The sequence below is a fragment of the Scyliorhinus torazame genome, chromosome 19 (assembly GCF_047496885.1).
Source record: "Scyliorhinus torazame isolate Kashiwa2021f chromosome 19, sScyTor2.1, whole genome shotgun sequence".
Taxonomy (NCBI): Eukaryota; Metazoa; Chordata; class Chondrichthyes; order Carcharhiniformes; family Scyliorhinidae; genus Scyliorhinus; species Scyliorhinus torazame.
The window spans coordinates 56,648,363-56,669,047 of record NC_092725.1 but is presented as its reverse complement, the minus strand read 5'-3'; the positions used below and the strand labels follow the sequence as shown (position 1 = coordinate 56,669,047).

The following is a 20,685-nucleotide window of genomic DNA, read 5'->3' as shown; positions in this document are numbered from 1 at the left end:
ATGGCCAATCCACTTATCCTGCACATCTTTGGACTGTGGGAGGAAACCGGAGCACCCGGTGGAAACCCACGCAGGCACGGGGAGAACCTACAGGCTCCACACAGACAGTGATCCAAGCCGGGAATCGAACCTGGGACCCTGGAGCTGTGAAGCGACTGTGCTACCGTGCTGCCCACTATATAGAGTCGTCCAGTAAGGCAAAGACTGGAGAAGGCTCAGTAGAGAACGATTTGAGCTGCGAATAATAGTAATTGCAAAACCAAATACGTTTTTTGTTTCAACCAACTCAATGTGGACTCTTCTTGCCTTTACAAAACATAGGCACTTTGTGAATGTGGGGAGGAGGCGGTGGTGTAGTAGTGTTGTCACTAGTAAACCAGAGATCCAACGTAATGCTCTAGTGATCCAGGTTCAAATCCCACCACTGCAGATGGTGAAATGTGAATTAAAATTAAAAATCTGGAATTAAAGTCTAATGATGACCATGAAACCATTGGCAATTATCATAAAAACCTATTTGGTTCACTAATGTGGTTCAGGGAAGGGAATCTGCCATCCTTAGCTGGTCTGGCCTACATGTTATCCAGACCCACAGCAGTGTGGTTGACTCGTAACTGCCCCCTCAAGGGCAATTAGGGATGGTCAATATTGCTGGCCCAGCCTGCAATGCCCATGTCCCATGAACAAATTTTTAAAAATGTGCGCACACAAGATCTTGCAGGCAGCAACAAGATAAATGGCCAGATCATCAATTTTTACACAAGAGAAAACGTAATTACTGCAGTTATTTGAAATCTGAAATGTAAGTGGAAAGAAAGAAAGAGGCAGCATCTGTGGAGAAACAGGATGAATATCTCGTTCATACTGCTTCACAGCACCAAGGTCCCAGGTTTGATTCCCGGCTTGGGTCACTAACTGTGCGGAGTCTGCATGATCTCCCCGTGTCTGCGTGGGTTTCCTCCGGGTGCTCTGGTTTCCCCCCACAAGTCCCGAAAGACATGTCGTTAGGTAAATTGGACATTCTGAATTCTCTCTCTGTGTACCTGGACAGGCGCGCAATGTGGCGACTAGGGGCTTTTCACAGTAACTTCATTGCATGTTAATGTAAGCCTACTTGAGACAATAAAGATTATTATTATTATGTTTAGTCCTGGGCTTTGGAGACTTCTAAAAACATCTCGCGAAAAGTGCAAGTTCGCCCATGGTTATTTAATGGAGTCAGACTGGAAGTGATGAGAGCCATAAAACAGCAGGTGGGCCTACGGAGCTGGTGAGCTGGAGACATGGGCTGGGATTTCCCCACTCCCCGCCGTGGCGGGTTGTCTGGAGCCAGAGGCCACTCGCCATAGACGGCTGGCGGGATCATCCGGTGCTGCCAATAGCAAGAGCCATTTGCGTTGCTCGCCGGCTATGCCACCGGGAACACATCGCGTGGGATCACCTTTGGTGGGACCGGAAAATCCCGTCGGCGGGAGGGGTTGAAAATCCTGGCCATGGTAGCTGTACTGCTTGCAAAGAAGTGCAGTCGAGAGAGTGTTTTTGTTTTGTAGATTAGCCCTAAATTAGTTTAAAAGTATTCAGTGAATCCTGAAAGGCTACGTTGTCATGAAGATGGGTGGAGTTAAAGAAGGAGGTCTGATTTTAATTGATCTGAGCATTATGCAGCAGAGAAATGGTCTATACAAAGCAGGCTCCAGACAAGGGCTCTGAAAAAGCACTGGGAGCCAATCGATGCAGTTGAGAGTTGCAACATGGTCCTCGTGTGGTTGCAGCTGACAGAGAAGCCCTAGAAGCTGTTCATTGCAGTCAGGGCTTTGAGAGGTCTGGGGGGCCATTTATAGCTCCATGTACACGGGAAACTGGGCAGTGTTAGCTTAATAAAGCTAGAGGTCTATGAAGTAGTTGGAAATGAGCTGATAATTAGAGGTGAAAGTGCAGCTTTGCGAATCCCATGGTCCGCAATCTCAGGAGAAGAGATTGAACCATCAGGAAATGAGCAGTCGTTGATGCAGTCTGGCTTTTGAGGGAACTCGGAGGCTAAATCTGCAAAGGTGAAAAGTTGAAATCTTTCATGAAGTACACAGTTTTAAAGAGATTTTTTGACTCACAGTGGTCACTGATATCTGGATGGGTTACTGAGAAATCCATGGGATCTGGCGTGGGCGTGTCTGCCATTTAAATGTGCAATGTGTAGTGTTTGACCATAGTTTACCGGTTAATTCTTATTGATCCCATGTTACGTCTGAATGTTAGAATACAAGATCGATATTGTAAGCAGCTGGAGGTGGCGTCATGTTAAGGTACTAGTCTGGGAGCTTTGATAATGGCTCCTTTGCCGTTCTCGCCGACCCGTTACTCCACAAGTCCGGTGGTGGCGGCGACACTGCGGATCTGGGGACAGTGGAGGAGGTACAAGAAGGTGGAGGGAACGTCAGTCTGGACCCCGATATGTAACAACCACAGGTTTGTCCCGGGTAGGATGGATGGTGGGTTCCAGAGCTGGCAGAGGGCAGGCATCAGAAGGATGGGAGATCTGTTCATAGACGGAAGCTTTCCCAGTTTGAAGGCGCTAGAGGACAAATTTAATCTGCTGCCAGGAAACGCCTTTAAATATCTGCAAGTACGAGCCTTCCTGAAAAAACAGGTAATGGCCTTTCCGACTCTGCCGCCACTGAGGATACAGGACAGGGTGGTCTCCGGCACCTGGGTGGGGGAGGGGAAGGTGTCGGATATCTACCAGGAACTACGGGAGGCGGAGGAAACACCAGTGGAGGAGCTCAAGGGCAAGTGGGAGGAGGAGCTAGGTGAGGGGTGAGGAGTTGGAAGCGGGTCTGTGGGCTGAGGTCCTGGGCAGGGTTAATTCCTCCTCATCATGTGCCAGGCTCAGTCTAATTCAATTTAAGGTGGTCCACCGGACACATATGACGGCAGTGAAAATGAGCAAGTTTTTTGGGGTGGAAGACAGTTGTATGAGATGCAAGGGCAGCCCTGCAAACCATGTCCACATGTTTTGGGCATGCCCGGAGCTTAGAGAGTTCTGGCAAGGGTTCGCGAGGGCAACTTGGCCATTGCTTCCCTAGTAGCCCGGAGACGGATTTTATTAATGTGGAGGGACTCGAAGCCCCCGAGTGTAGAGACTTGGGTTAACGACATGGCTGGCTTTCTCAGCCTGGAGAAAATAAAGTTTGCCTTAAGAAAATAAAGTTTGCCTCTACGCTAGGGTTATCTCGGAGGTGGCAGCCCTTCGTCGACTTTCTCGGGGAAAATGAAAATGTCTGCAGCAGCAGCAATCCGTTGAGGGGGGGTGGGGGGGCGTGAGTGCTTCATTGGGATGGTGTGGGAAGACTGAGTCGCGTGGGGTAATGTCTATTCAATTGTTATTGTATATTCTCATTTTGCACTATGTTAATGTTCACTCTAGTTTGTTTTATTATTGTTACTACTGGTTTATTATGAAAAATTCTGCAAAACCTCAATAAAAATACTTTTTTTTAAAAAAGGATCGATATTGTAGATTGTTTTATTTTTCTGGCTTTTATGCCAAAGTTGATTTTGTTTGTTTAAACTTTGTGGCTTTATTCACTTTGTGGATAACTGGGCTTTCAAACTTTGTATACATTCAGCAAGAAGTTACGGGTCACTAATCAGTTCATAACAGGTGGGGAAAGTTGGAGATGGTTTCAAACACATGCATGGCGGAGCAGATGTGATGGGCGAAATGGCCAAATTCAGCTCCTTTATCTTATGGTCTATGCAGAGAAAGGGAGGAAATGTAAAAAAAAGAACAGGAAAATCTGCGATAGAATAGTGCTAACTTTCCACCGTGTCACACATCTTCCTATTTCTTCCTTCAACCCTTTCCCCCTCCCCCCCCCCCCCCCCCCCCCACCCCCACCCCCCTCCTCCCACCCTGTCTGGGCAGCATGGTAGCACAGTGATTAGCACTGTGGCTTCACAGCGCTAGGGTCCCAGGTTCAATTCCCCGCTGGGTCACTGTCTGTGCGGAGTCTGCACGTTCTCCCCGTGTCGGCGTGGGTTTCCTCCGGTGCTCTGGTTTCCTCCCACAGTCCAAAGATGTGCAGGTTAGGTGGATTGGCCATGCTAAAGTACCCTTTAGTGTCCAAAAAAGGTTAGGAGGGGTTATTGGGTTACGGGGATAAAGTGTAAGTGAGGGCTTAAGTGGGTCGGTGCAGACTCGATGGGTCGAATGGCCTCTTTCGGCACTGTATGTTCTAAGTTCTAAATCCTCAGCACTTGCTTAAACCTGTTACATCTCCAACTTTTTCCAGTACAGCTTAAAGCTCACTGACCTTTTTAAAAATGGATTCTTTCATGGGATGTGGGTGTAGCTGACAAGGGCAGAACTTGCTGCCCATCCCTAATTGCCCTTGAACTGTGTGGCTTCCTCGGCCATTGCAGAGGGCAGTTAAGAGTCACATGTGGGCCTAACCAAGCAAGGACGGCGGATTTCATTCCCTAAAGGACATTAGTGAATCAGGTGGGGTTTTTAACCACAATCGTTGATAGTTTCATGGTCCCCATTACTGAGACTAACTTTCAATTCCAGATCAATTAATTTAATTTAAATTCCGCCAGCTGCCATGGTGGGTTTGAACCTGTGTCCCCAGAGCATTAGCCTGAGCCTCTGGGCTACTAGCCATTACCACGTTGCCACTATCTTCCTCCTCAGAGGCTGCTGGATCTGCTTAGTATTTTCTGCTTCTTATTTCATCAGTTTTTAGTGATGTTGATTGGAAAATAAATATTGGTCAGAGCAGCAACCTGATGTTCTTCAGTACAAGACCATGGGATCTTTTATGCCAATTGAATATAGCAGATGGGGTCTCGCTTTAACCTCACATTTGAAAAATGGCACCTCCAACATATGGGGAGCAAAACCTCCGGGAACGGAACAGGTAAACTTACAGGCTTTCAGCGATACATTCCAAGTACAGGATTTGTCCTCTCAATACGGTCTTCCTGCTGCTTGCTCCTTTGGGGCTGATAATGGTGGGCCTTCGCTCTCCCACAGGGCTGTCTGTAAGGACACAAACCATTGAAGTGATCAACAGAACCAAACCGCATAGCTATTGGTGAGCACTCGAGAGTAGCAATCGAAGGTTAACTGCAGGCAGAAAGATCCGGAAACTGCTTAAGAGGAGCACTAATCTATAATTAGTAACAATTAGTGAGAAAGGACGAACAAGAAGAGTCAGATATATTTTGGGTCCGGGATTTAAGATTAATCTCCAAGCCGCTAGCTATGAGCAACCAGGGAGGAAAATCGCCGCGGGTTTTTTTCGTTCCCTAGAACACTTTCTTGATTAGTTATAAACAGATCGGAGATGGGATTTGTCGTGTTGGGTGTTCCGATGCACAAATGATCCAACACGGCTGTAGATGGTACAACTCTGTTTTATTGTCTAATCAACGGTAACAACTAACTACTGGCTTGGGTACATGCTTCACCAGCTAACCTGTGGACCCAGCCCTAGCACTATCTTAGTGAGGCACTCAGCACATGGTGTATGTCTGAGTGGCACGCTGTGAGCTCTGTGCTCTGAGCTATCTCCTGGTAGAATGAGCGGGAACTGTGGTGTTCCCTGTTTTATAGTGCGTGTGCTCTCATTGGTGATTGGCTGCAATGTTGTGTGTGTGTTGGTTGGTCCAACTGCCTGTCCATCAGTGTGTGTGTGATTGCACCATGATATGCTGATGTGGATATCATGACAGGATTGTTTGACTGAAATGCAAGAACTATCCAGTCAAGTAACAAAGCGTATGTTTGTGACCAATGGCGAGAGTGCAGGGGTAGGACATTTAGAGGTCATGTGACGATAATCTCCTGGAATACATCCAAGCACAGTTGGGGACACTGAATGCATTAAGATTAGAATATTGGTCTTTAATTGTGGTCACAAAATCAATCAAGGTTTCTAATCATGTGTGCCAAGTCAATTTGATTTTTCTTCCCCCCCAAAAAACGTTCCTTCCTTCCCTACTCTTGTAGGGATAATTAGACTATTCAAAATCCAGATTTTGGGTCAGGAATGGTTTATTTTGCAGAAAAACTTATTTTCCTCAGCTTGGAAACCTTGGCAATGACAACGTGCTTGCTATTAGGTTTAAATATGTTGTCCACAGGCTCCAGATGTCCCAAGAGAAAAAAAATCCAATAGGATCAACATTTCTGATCATGGCCTTTTCAAACATTCTAATTCCCTTAGCTCTCACCTAACCTAGTACAAACTCTAGATAATGTATAGCGCTGAGGCTGCAAGACCCCTGATTCAAAACAGAATTAGACACATTTTTGCACAGGAAACATTCACACTGCTAGAAGAGCTGAGTGGATTGGGATTAATTGGACAACTCTTACACAGAAAGAGCACAGACACAGTAGGCAGAATTTCTATGCTGCATTATTCTCACATTCCAACTACCACCTTGTTGGCTATTGAATATTCAGAGGGTATAAAACTGTCAAAATGAGCTGCTCATCTGGTTCTCAGGTTCCAAATGTAGCCCCTGATTTTGGTGGGGAGGAAAGCTAAATGGCCAAAAGCCCACCTAATCGATCCTGGCCATGGTCAGTTTGTTCTGTCAAGGAGCCAGTGGAAGTGTCCCGTGGTGCTCCCTGACTGGAGGAAGCCAGCAGCTGTAGTTTATCCATTTGGCAATCTAGATCATGGCATAACAGGCAAATACGTGCGATGAATGTTTTATATATATTGTATTTTACATCTGCAGTAATGTTTTTAATGCCTGAGTTCAGGTATATATATCCTTTGCAGTAATATTATTAAAGAATTTCCATTTAGGTATCCAGACACTGTGGCTGCAAAAGGGGAAATTGAGGTGTAGTAAAAGTTCATTCATTCCAACCATGTATATAGTTTACTTATACAGTACTAATGGAATTTTGTTTATAGAAAGAAGGTTCTCTGAGGTTTTTGAGATAATTGAGTGGTTGTGGTCAGCCTTAGTAAAATGGTCATAACCCAGTTAGTGGGATAGAGATTATGTAATTAATGGGAAGAGCCAGATCCGTAGTGGCAGTTTAGCTATTAGTTTTTGATTGGAGCTTGAAGTTGAGCAGGTTTTTAGCCAACGGCTGTCAGGTTAAGTTTTAGTCTCCAAAAGGCAGCAAGACTTGCAGCTGGTGCCTGAAAGGAGTTCTCTCTCTCTCTTCAAGCAGTCAATCTCTATACAAGTGTACAGCAAGTAACCCGGTGTTTGCTAACTTTATTTATAAGTGGCTTTTGACCTGTGATGGGCTTTGCTTGATTGTAGATAGAAGAGTTAAAATGTTTCCTTTTATTATTAAGAATTGTTTAACTGTTAATTGTAAAATATTTTCTGTGATCTTAATGTAGTTTAATACTGTGTTAAGAAAAAAGTGTGTTTTAATATAAAAGACCTATTTCTCAGTGGAATCACTCCTGAAGCAAAGTACCCTTCCCTCACAGTTATACAATTTTTTAAAAAAAGTATTTGGGGTTCTTGTCTGGTATCCTAACAGGTGTTGGTGCCTGGTCCGGGATCTTAACACAAACATATAAGGTGAAGGGCAAAATTCATTCTGTTGCATATACTCAGCATGTAAGTTGACCTTCCCCTGCCACCCCCCCCCCCCCCCCACCACACTTTTCAACTCTGAAACGCTATGTTTGTGTACATAGTTGACCTCAATCTTTCATTCCAGAATAGCATCTTTTACCTATCTGATACATTAAGTCAACACAGGGGATCAAGCGGGTGATACGGGATGCGTTGCAAAGATGATGGGCGCAGATTTAAGACACGGCCACGCAGAGCAGACCATGCATGGAATGGCGAGTGGCGAACAGAAATGGGTCCTCCAGCAAAACAACGACATACAAAGCTGCTTTCAAGCTAAAAGCCGGAACACTGGCGAACTCATCAAATATTTCTGCTGCAGCCAGGGAGTGTCAGTGAAAAACCGGTGCAAGAATGGAAGGTGGAGGAATCTGCCCGGAAGAAGATGCCCAAGACCAAATACACTACGAAAACAGTGAGCAGCCACTGGCCAGATCGTCGGAAGCAGGCATCTGAATGTTTCCTCGAAAACTGTCAAAACGATGGAACGCAATGCATAAAACATAAGTGGACCAAACCCCAAGTCCTGTAAAGATTGCAGACCAACAGCTAGTTACTAGCTGTTTTAAGGAACTGTACAGTCAGATGTTGCGTGAGGAGACCAATATTGTTCAGAAACTACCAAAAGATCTCAATGCCAATATTACCGGCGATTCGGCACCAGACTGCGCCAAAAACACGAGTATTCATTGTGCCACATTGGCAACGTGGGTGAAATGCCGCTGAATTTCGATATGATCAGCAGGATTGGAAAGGTTTGAAAAGAGTTCTGGTGAAAACATGAGAAGGCGGGATTCACTTGGCTACGTGGCGGACGGAATGAAATGAAAACCTGTGGAAATTTTAAAAATGTAAAACCAGTCTGAAAATCAAGATGGCTGCAGTTTTTGAGCTTGTCCCTGACAACGGTTGGATATATAAGGGTGAGGATAATGTGTGAAAGAGGCATCCCAGTGGCCCATGTAAAGAATGCAGCTTATTAGTGTGGGACATGTTCACATCTCATATAACTGATGAGATCAAGAGGCGCCTGTGAAGAAATCGTACCCGTATTGCAGTTATACTGGGACATCTCACGTCCGTAGCTCAACCTTTGGATGCTTTTCTGAACAAGCCATTCAAGGGTCATGTTCATGGCAAATGGAAAAAGTGGACGGTTGATGGAGAAAATATCCTTCACAGAAAGTGGAAGTCTACATAATGCCCCGTTGATGTGAATGTGGTTTTGAGATATCGACTGCCACCAAGATTGTTCAAAAAAATGTGGAATTTCCATTTCAGTGGATGAAGAGGAAGATGATTTCAGGAGAGGGATAGTTCTGAAACTGAAAGTGCCAAATCTGATCCAGATTGGGATCCTCATCATGATGCCATGGGCACAGGGCAGCATGGTGGTGGTGGTTAGCACTGCTGCCTCACAGCGCCGAGGTCCCAGGTTCGACCCCGGCTCTGGGTCACTGTTCGTGTGGAGTTTGCACATTTTCCCCGTGTTTGCGTGGGTTTCGCCCCCACAACCCAAAGATGTGCAGGGTAGGTGGATTGGCCACGCTAAATTGCCCCTTAATTGGAAAAAATGAATTGGGTACTTTCAATTTTTTTTTAAATGATGCCATGAGCACAGTGACTGGGAACAAACTTGAACTCGGAGGGGAATCTGAAGACAATAAATTTGATGTTTTTAAAAAGAACTTTGTCGTCAAAGGTATCTTTGTACAATTAATTCACTCTATAAACCATGCACGTTAATTCAACATGAATTACTTGGGGGTTTTTTTCACCTTTCAAAATGGTGACTACCCCACACCAGTGGTTCACATTTTGTGCCAGGTGTGGAAGTTGACCCCTGTTTTTGGAAGCATTTTTGGAGGCTTCAAAAGTCAATTTCTAAGCTGCGATCTGCATATTTTTAAAGTCTTATTTTTATCAGGTATTGGTGAATGTTTAAAGGTGCATCCAATTTTAACGGTCCAGCAAACAGCACCATAAACATGTGAAGACTAATTTTACATTCCCTAATTATCTGATAGTCAACCTGCCAATTGAAGGCCCACAATAGAGCAGGCGGGACTGCACTTAGTGAACTGAAAAGCTCCTTTGCTGTTCACTCTATTGAGCTTGTTTTTACTTGTTATTTGCTCTGATAAAGATCGTTGGTGCGCAATCACTTCCTCACAGTAATTACTCTTCCTTAACCAGCAACCCTGCCCACTAGACTTTGAAGTCTCTTTTCTAACTACAGATGACTGAGAACTCACCTCGGGATTCTATTTCCACTTCTTTTCATTGAGGCAAAAGATTTTCAATCCGGTTTCTCGGCAACGTGACAAGTAATTGGAGATGGTGCTCAGGTTTGGCGAGACATGATCTGACTCATGCAACCGGAGTCCTTTCGGATGGCATCTCATCCTCTGGTATGTTTGGCGCGTGCTTATCGAGAAGGGAGGGGGCAAGCTTGCAGTTAACTGAATCTCAATGTTACCTCGAGGGGGTAAGAGATGGGGACAAAGGAAAACCAGATGTGGAGATTGGCAATGCCCTGAGATTGGCATGTCCCAATCAAAGCCCAGAACACCATACTTCTCCAATCTGCTAAGCCACGATCACCTGCACTGAGGTTCACTCCACGAACCTACACCAATGTCACTTGCAACAGAGTAAAGGCATAGCCCTTCGAGCTACTGAAATATGGCGGCCAGGAATTTGGCACCATTGTACTGATACAAGGTCGCACTCCCGAAATGTTAACTCTGTGTCTCACTCCATAGAATTTTCCGGAATTTTCTATTTGCATTTGGCATCAATGTACTCTTGAAATGGTGGACAATTACAATTTTCAAACAAATTAGACTATAAGGAAGCGACGGCCCCTTCGTGCCTTGTCGGGTATGTATAAACCAGGTAGAATCAGTTTGACTTTCCAGTGTCATCACTTTCGAATCAGAAGAGGGAATACATTCAGTCCCGTGATGTGTTGGAGATAGGAATATGACAGCGTAGTGCTGTTGCTGTGATTTGAGCTCCCTTTGAGTACCATCCCACCTCGCCATCCCCATCCACTACTGGGAGCCCAGGTTTGGAGGAGGACACAAAACCAATCGTACAGTTTAGGAAAATACACAAATCTTTCAGTGTCCTTGACCTATATGCACACTGCCAAAATAACATGTCAACTTGCATATTTCAATTATTCTAAACAATGTTCAACAGTTCTGAAATCAAGTTAGTGGGAGGTTTAGAAACTCATCAACAAATGATAGTTTCAATGGTTCCCACCCCAAACCTTGAAGACTGGTTTGATATGCTCAGCAATGTGAAGACTGATTTGGGATATACTAAATATTAATAATCATTAAAGGATGGGAAAGGTTTGCAGTTCTTCCCACACGGTGCTCTTCCTCCTCTCCTGAGAAGTGTGCATTGACACAGATACCAACAGCCTGGTAGACATCTTGTGCAGTGATAATTCCTTGTGCACATGAGCTGACCCACGAACATTGACAAACTATTTGACTGCAGAGGGCATCATCGATGAGCCTGCTTCCCTCGCCTCGTGGATACATTTCTGGAGCACAGGTCCACCATCAGGAGTGGGGGTAGGGTAGGCTCCCAGATGTTGTTTGCATACCTGGTGCATCTGTCTAAGAGTGGACACACGGCAGTGACACTGACCTCTCCCCACCCAGTAAACAGCAAGCACCATGCGGGCAAACCGCACTGAGGTTGGATAGTCTCTGTTAGTTTGTGGATGCACACAACATTTACAGCGAACAGACGTCATTGTGTTAGCTCACCAACAAGCAGCAAATTGATCTTACTGCCCGGATTATTGTCACGTTAATTAGATGGAAAGAGATAACGAGACTGATTTTAGTAACACCTTGGTTAGGTTCAGAATTAGAAATGGTTACGGGCAGACGCCAAAGTCTACTGGTTTTAAAACATAAACACTAGGGGGCATGATAACTCACCACCGTACAGTTCAGTGCCATTCGAATAAATTGCATAAGTCTCATTGGTGGCATCAACTGAAATAAACAGAAGATTATAAACATATGGGGCAAACCAGCCAAGAACAACAAAGGGCTGATGCTTTTCCACACCCTGTTTCCTGTAAGGACGTCACTCCGTTCTCCCAGTTTCTCCGTCTCCGGCACATTTGTTCAGACAGTGCAAACTTCCATATGAGCTCTTCCTTTTTCCTCAACTGAGAATTCCCACCTACCGTGGTTGAAAGTTCTCTTCATCGTGTCCGACTGTTTCCTGTACTTCCGCTCTTACCCCTTCCCGCCCTCCCTTCCTCAACCAATACAGGGCTCCCCTTGTCCGTACCTTCTACCCCAACAGCCTCCACAGGCAACAGATCCTCTTCCTCTATGTCCCCCATCTTCAGTTTGATGCCACAGCCAAACATGTCTGCTCTTGCCCTCCCCTTTCAGCATTCTGAAGGGACCATTCTTTTCCCCTGTGACACTCTGGCGCACTCCTCAGTCACGTCCACCACTACAGCATGTTCCCAGACAAACGCAAGAGAGGCAACACCTACCATTTTACCACCTCCTTTACCCCGCCCCTCGATTTACTTGTACTGCTTTCAATTTAGCATACTCTATTCACTGCTCACAACGTGGTCTCCTCTTCAGTATTCCAATTGCAGAAAGACTTTGGGTGGGACCTTCCGCCCTTCCCAATGACTGGATCTTCTGGCCCTTCCCGCCGGAGTTGTCTCCCAGTGGCAGGTTTCCCAGAGGCAGGGTGGACGAGCCGTGCCCGCAGACTTAGGCAGGGCGAGAATATCCCGCCAGTGGCCAATTCTCACCATTCCCGCAATGGGAAAATGTGCCGAGGAATGGGGGGGTTCGTTGAATTTCAACACTAACCGACAGTTAGTATCCTTTCCCTTTTCCACACGTCCAGAAATGTGCCTTTTTCAGTCGTACAACGCATGAGGATCCACATCTATCCTCTGAAAAATATCTATCAGCTGAAAATATCCAAATCAATTTTGTTGAAAGGAAACTCAGACCTTGGGATAAACTGTGGAAGAATAGCGATACAAATAAAATGCATTGATGGCAAACTTCTCTCTCCGCTAATTTTCTGGAAGTGATCATTTAAAGAGGTTGCCACTCCACAGGGGACACCACGGGTGTGTACCAATGCCGTACTGGGTCATTGCAAGGGCTGTTTTGTTCAAAGGCTGTTGAAAATATTACGTAAAACTAGATGCTCCAAAATTTATAAGAAGCAACGAGCCCCAACTTTCAGGCCAGTGGGACCCTGGTGTTGGCTTCAAATTTAGTCCAGAATAATGAATAGATGTTTCTGGTCAGCTATATCACACAGGGCAGAGATCTCTCTACTCTGCCCCAACACCAAACTTAAGAGGATTCCTGCACTGGACAAGCCATTCTAAGATTTCATAGAGGGAGGGCAAATTTGTGCCAAATTTGGACTTGCACCAATTACGATCTCGAGTGACATCAAAGGGCTTGGTTCTAATGAGCCACTTATTCAGAGGCCAAGAGCGGCAGGGAGATTGAGGGAGGAAACTCCAGAAATCAGGGCTTGGGCCGCTGAAGGGAGGGCCATCAAGGGAGGGGCAAAGAAGATCAGTGTTGCCAGAATCGGATGATTGCAGAGCCTGTGGAGGTTTGTAGGGCTGAAGGTGACGGCAGGATAGGGAGGAGTGAGGCCATTGGAAGAGTTTGAACACATGAGTACTTTAAAATTGGGACACTGTTGCAGTGGAAGATGATGTAGTTTGGTGATCACGAGGGCAGTGAATGAATGGAACTTGCCGTGAATCAGGATGTGGGCAGCAGGATTCTGGATGGTCTCATGTTATTATGGAGGGTGGGAAATGGAAGGCCATTCCAGGAGGGCACTGGAGGTGACGGATAAGGGTGTCAGCTGCACCTGGGCTAAAACAGAGAGAGCACCAAGTTTCACTCCATTGGTGCTATTTGGAGCTGTTGTAACCCCTTGAGTTGCCTTCCATGTTTATCACTGAACACCGTTCAGGCAGTAACGTTCAGAGACATCACATTGAGCCAAGAAACCATACCAAATGAGATTGATTTGATGAGAGGAAGAAGGTCAGGTTCTCCATGGCATGCAGCTGACTGAGGAGGTCCCTCTCTCTCTCTTGGATAAGGTTTATAATGTATACAGATCCATTACTGGGAGAGTTTCGGAAACAATTGAGGGATACTGCAAACAAATAGATGTGTTTAACTGGATACAATCCAAGCAAGGTACTGACGCGGCATTAGATTGATACTATTCCTAAACTTTGAGGAGTGTTGCCTTCTGTTTCTTCCAAGTGGACTTCCCAGTTATTCTCTTTCCCCGACCCATCCTTCAGCCCCCAAGTGTTTCCTAAAGGTGCCGATTTTTACTTGGGGTACAAGTCCGCAGCACACCACCAAATTGACCAATGCTGACACGAGACCTCAGATGGGAGTGTCAGAGTGCTGACTAAGGGCGGGGAAAGGCTTCCACAGAGACTCTCTCTTGCTTTCACACCTGTATTTCCCAGTAGGGTGCACTAGACAGCAAGGGCAGGAATCCTTCCATTGTCAAAGAGGGCAAAGCCCAAACATAAGACTAATTGGTAAGACCAATAAACTCAACAGGAGACTTGAGGAACCTGGAGCCCTTCATTTATATGTCTTAAAGGAACATCTACACATGAGAGGTTGTAAGGGGCTCTCATTGCTGCCCTTCGCACCGCCATTTATGATGCCAACCCCGCACAATTAAAGAGTCCAGGTAATACTTACGGGTCAACACCTTGACAGAGATTGGCTGCTTCTGCTGAATAGTTTGAGTGTGGTTGAACCTGGCATAGCAAATGTAGTCCCCTCGAGTGTCCTCTGGCTGTACATTTGAAAAATACAGGTCTCCGTTCAAACCCTGTGAAACCCGTGCGTTCTGTGTAAACCTCTGCATCACTAGAGGAAAAAAACAGCAAGGATAAAGATTAGACCATTTAGGAAATGCCAATATTTTGTGGCCAGTAATAGCGTTGGCGCTGAAGACAGTTTCACTATTCATGTTGCTCCATTTAGTGTATCAAATCCAGGATCGGAGTTACCTTGTGACGTGCCAGCCAGTCTCTCCTTCTGTGATGTGTACATTAAATGCCCCAAAAGATCTGGGCCATTTAGTGCACAAAGCCCCGGGTTCAGACTGGCTGTGAAGCTCCCTCACTCAGGCAATGCTGTCACTCATTGCTGTGAGCCCTTCTCTGCTCTTGACTCGAGTTGGAATACAATCTGAAAATACAGTCAGGCACCCATCGCGTATAATCCAACTTACTGTGAAAATCCCCTAGTCGCCACATTCCGCCGCCTGTTCGGGTCAGCTGGTACGGGAATTGAACCCACGCTGCTGGCCTTGTTCTGCATCACAAATCAGCTGTCTAGCCACTGAGCTAAACCAGCCCTTAGTCTTGGTAATGGTGACCATGACAACTATCATCAATGGTTGACGGGCAGCACGGTGACAGTGGCTAGCACTGCTGCCTCACGGCACCGAGGACTCGGGTTCGATCCCAGCCCCGCGTCACTGTCCGTGTGGAGTTTGCACATTCTCCCCTTGTCTGCGTGGGTCTCACCCCCACAATCCAAAGATGTGCAGGCTAGGTGGATTGGTCATGCTAAATTGCCCCTTAATTGGAAAAAAAAGAATTGGGCACTCTAAATGTATTTATTTTTAAAAATCAATGGTTGTAAAAACCCCATGTGGTTCACTAATGCTCTTCAGAGAAGGAAATCTACTGTCCTCACCTGGGTTGGCCTACACGTGACTCCAGGCTCTTAACTCACCTCGCTCAGCAAGCTCCTCAGATATACCACACCATTGCTGGATAGAGGAAGTGGCTCAAAAAGGGGGCCCACTATCACCTTCTCAAAGGAAATTAGGGATTTGCATGAAATAATTTTTGAAAAGTCATCTTGTGTGTGAGGCTTGAATCAGAACCTGCCATAAAGGTAGAGCACAGCAAGATGTACAGAATCCAACTGCTTGTGTTGGCATCAGAATTGCTGCTTCTGTAACCTTCCTGCAGGTTTCCACAGTGCCAGTTCACATCTTGCCTTTCAGTTTTCTATAGAGGCCAGGTTGGTAACGGCAGTGGTCTCTCCACATTGCTTGGCTTCCAACACTGGAGACTGAACGTGTCTGCCAATGGGAATTAGCAACAGCAAACATGCACTGCTTTAGTATTCAGGTGGCTTGGGTCACCTTCAAAGTAGCGGAACTGGCCCAAACAGTGTCACTGTCCATCAGTCCCCTTTGAAACAGACAGCGGTTTACTCACGGTGACATGGGACTGGGGGTTGGGGTGGTTTGGTGATTCCCAGGACATTGGTGTGGTTTAGTGGCCTTCAAAGGCACCCTTCGAAAGCCAGGAAAGTGAAAAACTTCAGCACAAGGATACAGTCTCGGGATTCATCTCTACAAACAGGAGTTTCACCGTTGGAGACAGTGATTTCCCCTCAATGTCCGAGGGTCACGCTCTCCTGCATTTCAGCACTGCAGTAATGCTCTACCCACTGCTCTAATACCCTGGGGTATTCCTCACGTCTCTCCATGCAGAGGCAAGGCGGTGCCAATTTTATTCTTTTTCACCTCCCCCATTTGCACACTGCACCAGATCTCCTCCCACCCCCCCCCCCCCCACCCCCACCCCCACCCCCACCCCCCTCCATGCCCTCAACAACCTCCAGTCCCCACCCTTTTTCTCCTCACTGGTTCTTGGTTGTGTATAATGTATCAAAAGCCTTGGCAACGCGATACAGAGGACATTCATCAGGAAGATTGCAGCTGCTTGGCTGTGGCAGCCAGAACAACTGAATCGCAATGCTGTTCCCACTCCCTTACCTTCCACCCAGGAAGGCCGGGCAGGGATCGATTCCGACCCCTCCCACACCCGCCACTCCCCAGCCCAGGGACACTAAGGCGCACAGTCCAATCCCAAAAGACATGTCAAGCTAAATTAGCCACTACTTATATAGCGTGAAGACAAGCCTGAAAGTTCAGCTCTGTACTCACAGTTATCCATCCAGAAGATGATGGGTGGTGGCAGGCCCGATGGCGGGTCACAGGGGAGGACCAACTTAGCCCCTTCGTGGACTACAACTGGATTGATCTTCTCTTTAGCCCACATGGGGGATCCTGGAAATGGGAGCAGTACAGATCACAGTTTGAAGACCACAGACTTTCCCTTAAAAATGGTGCAGCCAGTACAGATTACATGGGAGGTAATGGTTTTCGACCAAGGCAACATCATAGTCTAGAACCGACCTTGAGAAGTCTCGGCAAACAAACATTCAATGTAATTATATTCCTCTGTCCACACCAGCAGATTGGTTACCCTATTTATTTTCAGCAGGTTAACACGCCTGTTAAAACAGTGGACTGTAACAGAGTTAGTGTTTGTTCACTGATACCTCAGACAGTTGGTTCAAGGATTGTAACCCCCCCCCCCCCCCCGCAGGAAAATCCCCATCATGTTCACAGGGCGGGAACCAAAATGACAAGGGGAAGGAGGTGGAGTCGGATCAGTCACACAAACCTGCGACAAACAGTGTCAGGGCCGTCCCAGGAACACCCAATGTAGGTCAAAGATAGGACAATATGGCGATCCAGAATTTAAGGGAGTGTGTGTTTTCAAGACAAATCTTTCGATTATCAAGCGAATAATTTCTCTATTTGTGATTTCACCCTGCTCCCCCGACCCGACCCCACCCCTTCCCGTAAAACAAACCTCCTTAAGCCCTCATACAGTGGACGATTTGAGGTCCAGAGATTAAAGCCCATTTATTCCAACAGTGTGGTTTCACACATAGTATTCTGGATCGGGCCCTCATCCCTGCAAATGATGCGACAGAACAGGACATTTTTGTACCAGGCCACTGGGCGGGTGAGGGGAGGGAGGGGAAGGGGTGGGAGGGAGTGCTATACAAAATCCTAATGATCCCCATTCAGCTCTGCTGGTGATTGTCCTTCCTGGTGCCCAGCAGAGCGAAGATAGTCGGTGCCGTTAGAATTCAGGATGTCGAAGGCGCAGGGTGTTCAGGAATGAAATATAGGAACCAATTCATGCGAGGATACAACCAATTATCAGCCGCACAGTTACCTTCCAGCATGATGAATTTGACGATTAAAAAGAGGTCTTTAGTTCGAAAGAGAAAGAAATAAGATAATTAACGGAACAGATTTAGATAGGATGCGGAACAAATCCACTGACAAGATTCAAGAAAGACTTGCATTTACACAATGTCATTTTCTGACCTCAGGACCAGAGGGTTCTGCAGCCAATGAAGTTGATAAGAAGAGTCGGAAACAGACAGGTGACACAGCACAATTCCACAAACGTCAATGTCATAATGACCGGGTAATCTGCTTTAGCAATGTTGATTGAGGGATGAACATGGGCCAGAATACCAGGGAGAACAACTCCCCTGCTCGTCCTCAAAACAGTATCCTGGATTCTTTACAACCAGCTGAGGAGAGGGTGGGGGGGCAGACAGGACTTTGGTTTAAAATAAGAACAACGACTCATGGAAGGTTCCAGAATTATGTTGAATAAATATATATTTGTTGTACAGGATAAGGCTCCGAGTTGGTGGAATAATTGTTCAATTATTCTCTCTAAGCGCTGGGTCTACAAAATGGGCCATTTAAGGTTTCAAATCACTTGACTCGCTCAGAAATTCATACTGGCTTTTTGTGATTGTCCGACTGTTGCAGGGACTGCTCTCTTCCCCCTGAAGGTGTGGTACACTCAAGTTCCCAGGACCCTCCCCTGAAGGTGTGGTACACAGGTTCCCAGGACCCTCCCCCTGAAGGTGTGGTACACAGGTTCACAAGTCCCTTCTCCTGAAGGTGTGGTACACAGGTTCACAAGTCCCTCCTCCTGAAGGAGCGGTACACAGGTTCCCAAGTCTTTCCCCCTGAAGGTGTGGTCAGCCCAGGTTCCCAGACACTCTTCCCTCTGGACTGGTACACTCCGGTTCCTAGAGTGTGTCCCCCGCCCATGCCCCCCCCTCCCCCCCCACCCCCAGGCCCCTTATTCCTTGTATTCTGAAGCTACTGTCGCAATGTAGAAATGCTCGCAGCAAGATCTCACAAGCAGGAGATTCTTGGCCAGATAAACTGCTTCAAGTGGGGGTCGAGGGATAAATATTGCCTGGGACATGAGGAAAGCTCCATGGCCCCTCTTCAAATAGTTTTGCGGGATCGTTAATATTTCCTTGGGTGGGCAGACAAGCCCCCGATTTAATGTCTCATCCGAGAGGCAGTACCTCCAGCAGTGTCAGCACCCATCCCCTCAGTAGTGTCAGTACTCACTGTGTGTGTGTCTGAGTCTCCAGAGTGAGAAGTGAACCTACAACTCCAAATCAGACATTGACTTATAGGCAACTCAGTGTGTTGCAGAAAACTACAACTCAACAATGGATTTGGAAGCAAGTGCTGAGAAAAGGCGCAAACCATAAAAGCCAACAGACTGTCTACAGTGCTGCTCAGTACTGTCAAACATCACTGCCCCTCGTCTTAATTAGCCTGCAGGCCAAGATACTGAGTACCATTAGGGGGTCGGTAGAGGAATTCTACCTAAGACGGCAGCCGTTCATTTAGTTTTAGTTAGAGTTAGCCGTCATCAGCTGTTAAGGGAGTTTTTATGTTTGGAGGAGAGTGTGTGTTAGGATTGGATATATTCTTTGATGATTATGTTTGTTTATTATGCTCTTTTGTATATTTTTCAGTAAGATTTCACAGATTTGACAAAAGGTAATTAACACTGTTGTGGGAAGGGCTACAGTGACACCGGGAATGTTTGGGAGTCTTGAAGGGTAGCTTTATAATTATCACAGTTGGATCCAGCAATTTTCAGCTTGATTATCGGCTCCTTACTGCCCCTCAGAGACAATTAAAAGCATGACACAACGATGAAGCAATGGTCGGGCAGCACATTTACTCACTGGACTGGCGGATGATGATTTTGTTGGATACGGCTGTGCCGCGATCGTTCCTCGCTGTGCATTGGTATTCGCCTTCGTAAGCTTCCGCTTTCCCACCGCCCACAATGTCAACGAGCAGCGTCCCGGAGTTTGGCTTCATTGTCACTCGAGGGTCTTTGTCAAGGTTGAAATGGGTCCCATTGCGGGTCCATGAGAACCTACGGCAGGCGGTGAGAAATACAAAGCAGCTGATCAAAACAAGGCGTTATCAAGGTAATTTTAACATGCCATTCACACCACGAGGCTCTAGGTTTCATGCCATCACCCATAAAAAAATATAAAAATGTCAAGTCTTGGTCACATTAGGAATACTTCCACTCTGAGTCCGCAGGTTGTATGATCGTGTGCACACCAGGAGGTAAGCGCAAAACCTCAACTTTCATTTCCAAGCAGTGCTAAGGGAGAGGCCGTAGCCTTTTGTGCTGAGATGTGAAGAGGATCAGGGAGTTGTCCTGATGCCCTGACCAATGTTAGACCATAAGACATAGGGGTAGAAGTAGGCCATTCGGCCCATTGAGTCTGCTCTGCCATGACTGGTGTGATAATCCTCAGCTCCACTTTCCCGCCTTATCCCCATGACCGTCGATTCCTTTACTGATTAAAAATCGGTCTGTCTCAAGCTTGATCATACCTAACGACCTAGTCTCCACAGTCCTCTGTGGTAAAGAATTCCACAGTTGCACCAGCCTCTGAGAGTCAAAATGCCTTCCCATTGAATTGGAAGATAAATAACTGGAAAATCAAAGTGCAGCAAAAGACAAATGCCAAAATTCCTTGATTTTGACCTCTCACAACAACATTGATTATGCTGCAAGGTGACAAAATACCCAAATCCCAATAATTCACTCAATTACTTTGGGGAAAATGTACATACAGCCACTAAAAAGTATATTAATTGCAAAAGTAGTTCAGGAAACCAGGTCACGCATGTCTCACAACGGAGGGTACCGCAAGATGCCTTAAAGCAAAATTAGTCAACTGGGCCTTTCAAAAAGAGAAACAAAATTAAGGTGCATGACCCATAACTTAGGTTCAA

At 46.2% G+C, this 20,685-nt stretch overlaps 1 protein-coding gene across 40 annotated transcripts in view; it reads right to left on the bottom strand.

Annotated features, from left to right (window-relative positions):
* nrcama (neuronal cell adhesion molecule a) overlaps positions 1–20,685 on the bottom strand; it is a 529,817-nt gene that overhangs the window by 118,253 nt on the left and 390,879 nt on the right. For 37 of the 40 annotated variants that reach the window (XM_072484330.1, XM_072484333.1, XM_072484335.1 and 34 more), the window contains 5 exons: positions 19,611–19,807; positions 16,678–16,800; positions 14,403–14,573; positions 11,589–11,645; positions 4,927–5,038 (listed from right to left, as the gene is read on the bottom strand). In XM_072484330.1, the coding sequence (XP_072340431.1) occupies positions 4,927–5,038; positions 11,589–11,645; positions 14,403–14,573; positions 16,678–16,800; positions 19,611–19,807 (660 nt within the window). The remainder of the gene's footprint in view (positions 1–4,926; positions 5,039–11,588; positions 11,646–14,402; positions 14,574–16,677; positions 16,801–19,610; positions 19,808–20,685) is intronic. The other 3 variants (XM_072484320.1, XM_072484322.1, XM_072484360.1) reach the window with 1 other exon arrangement.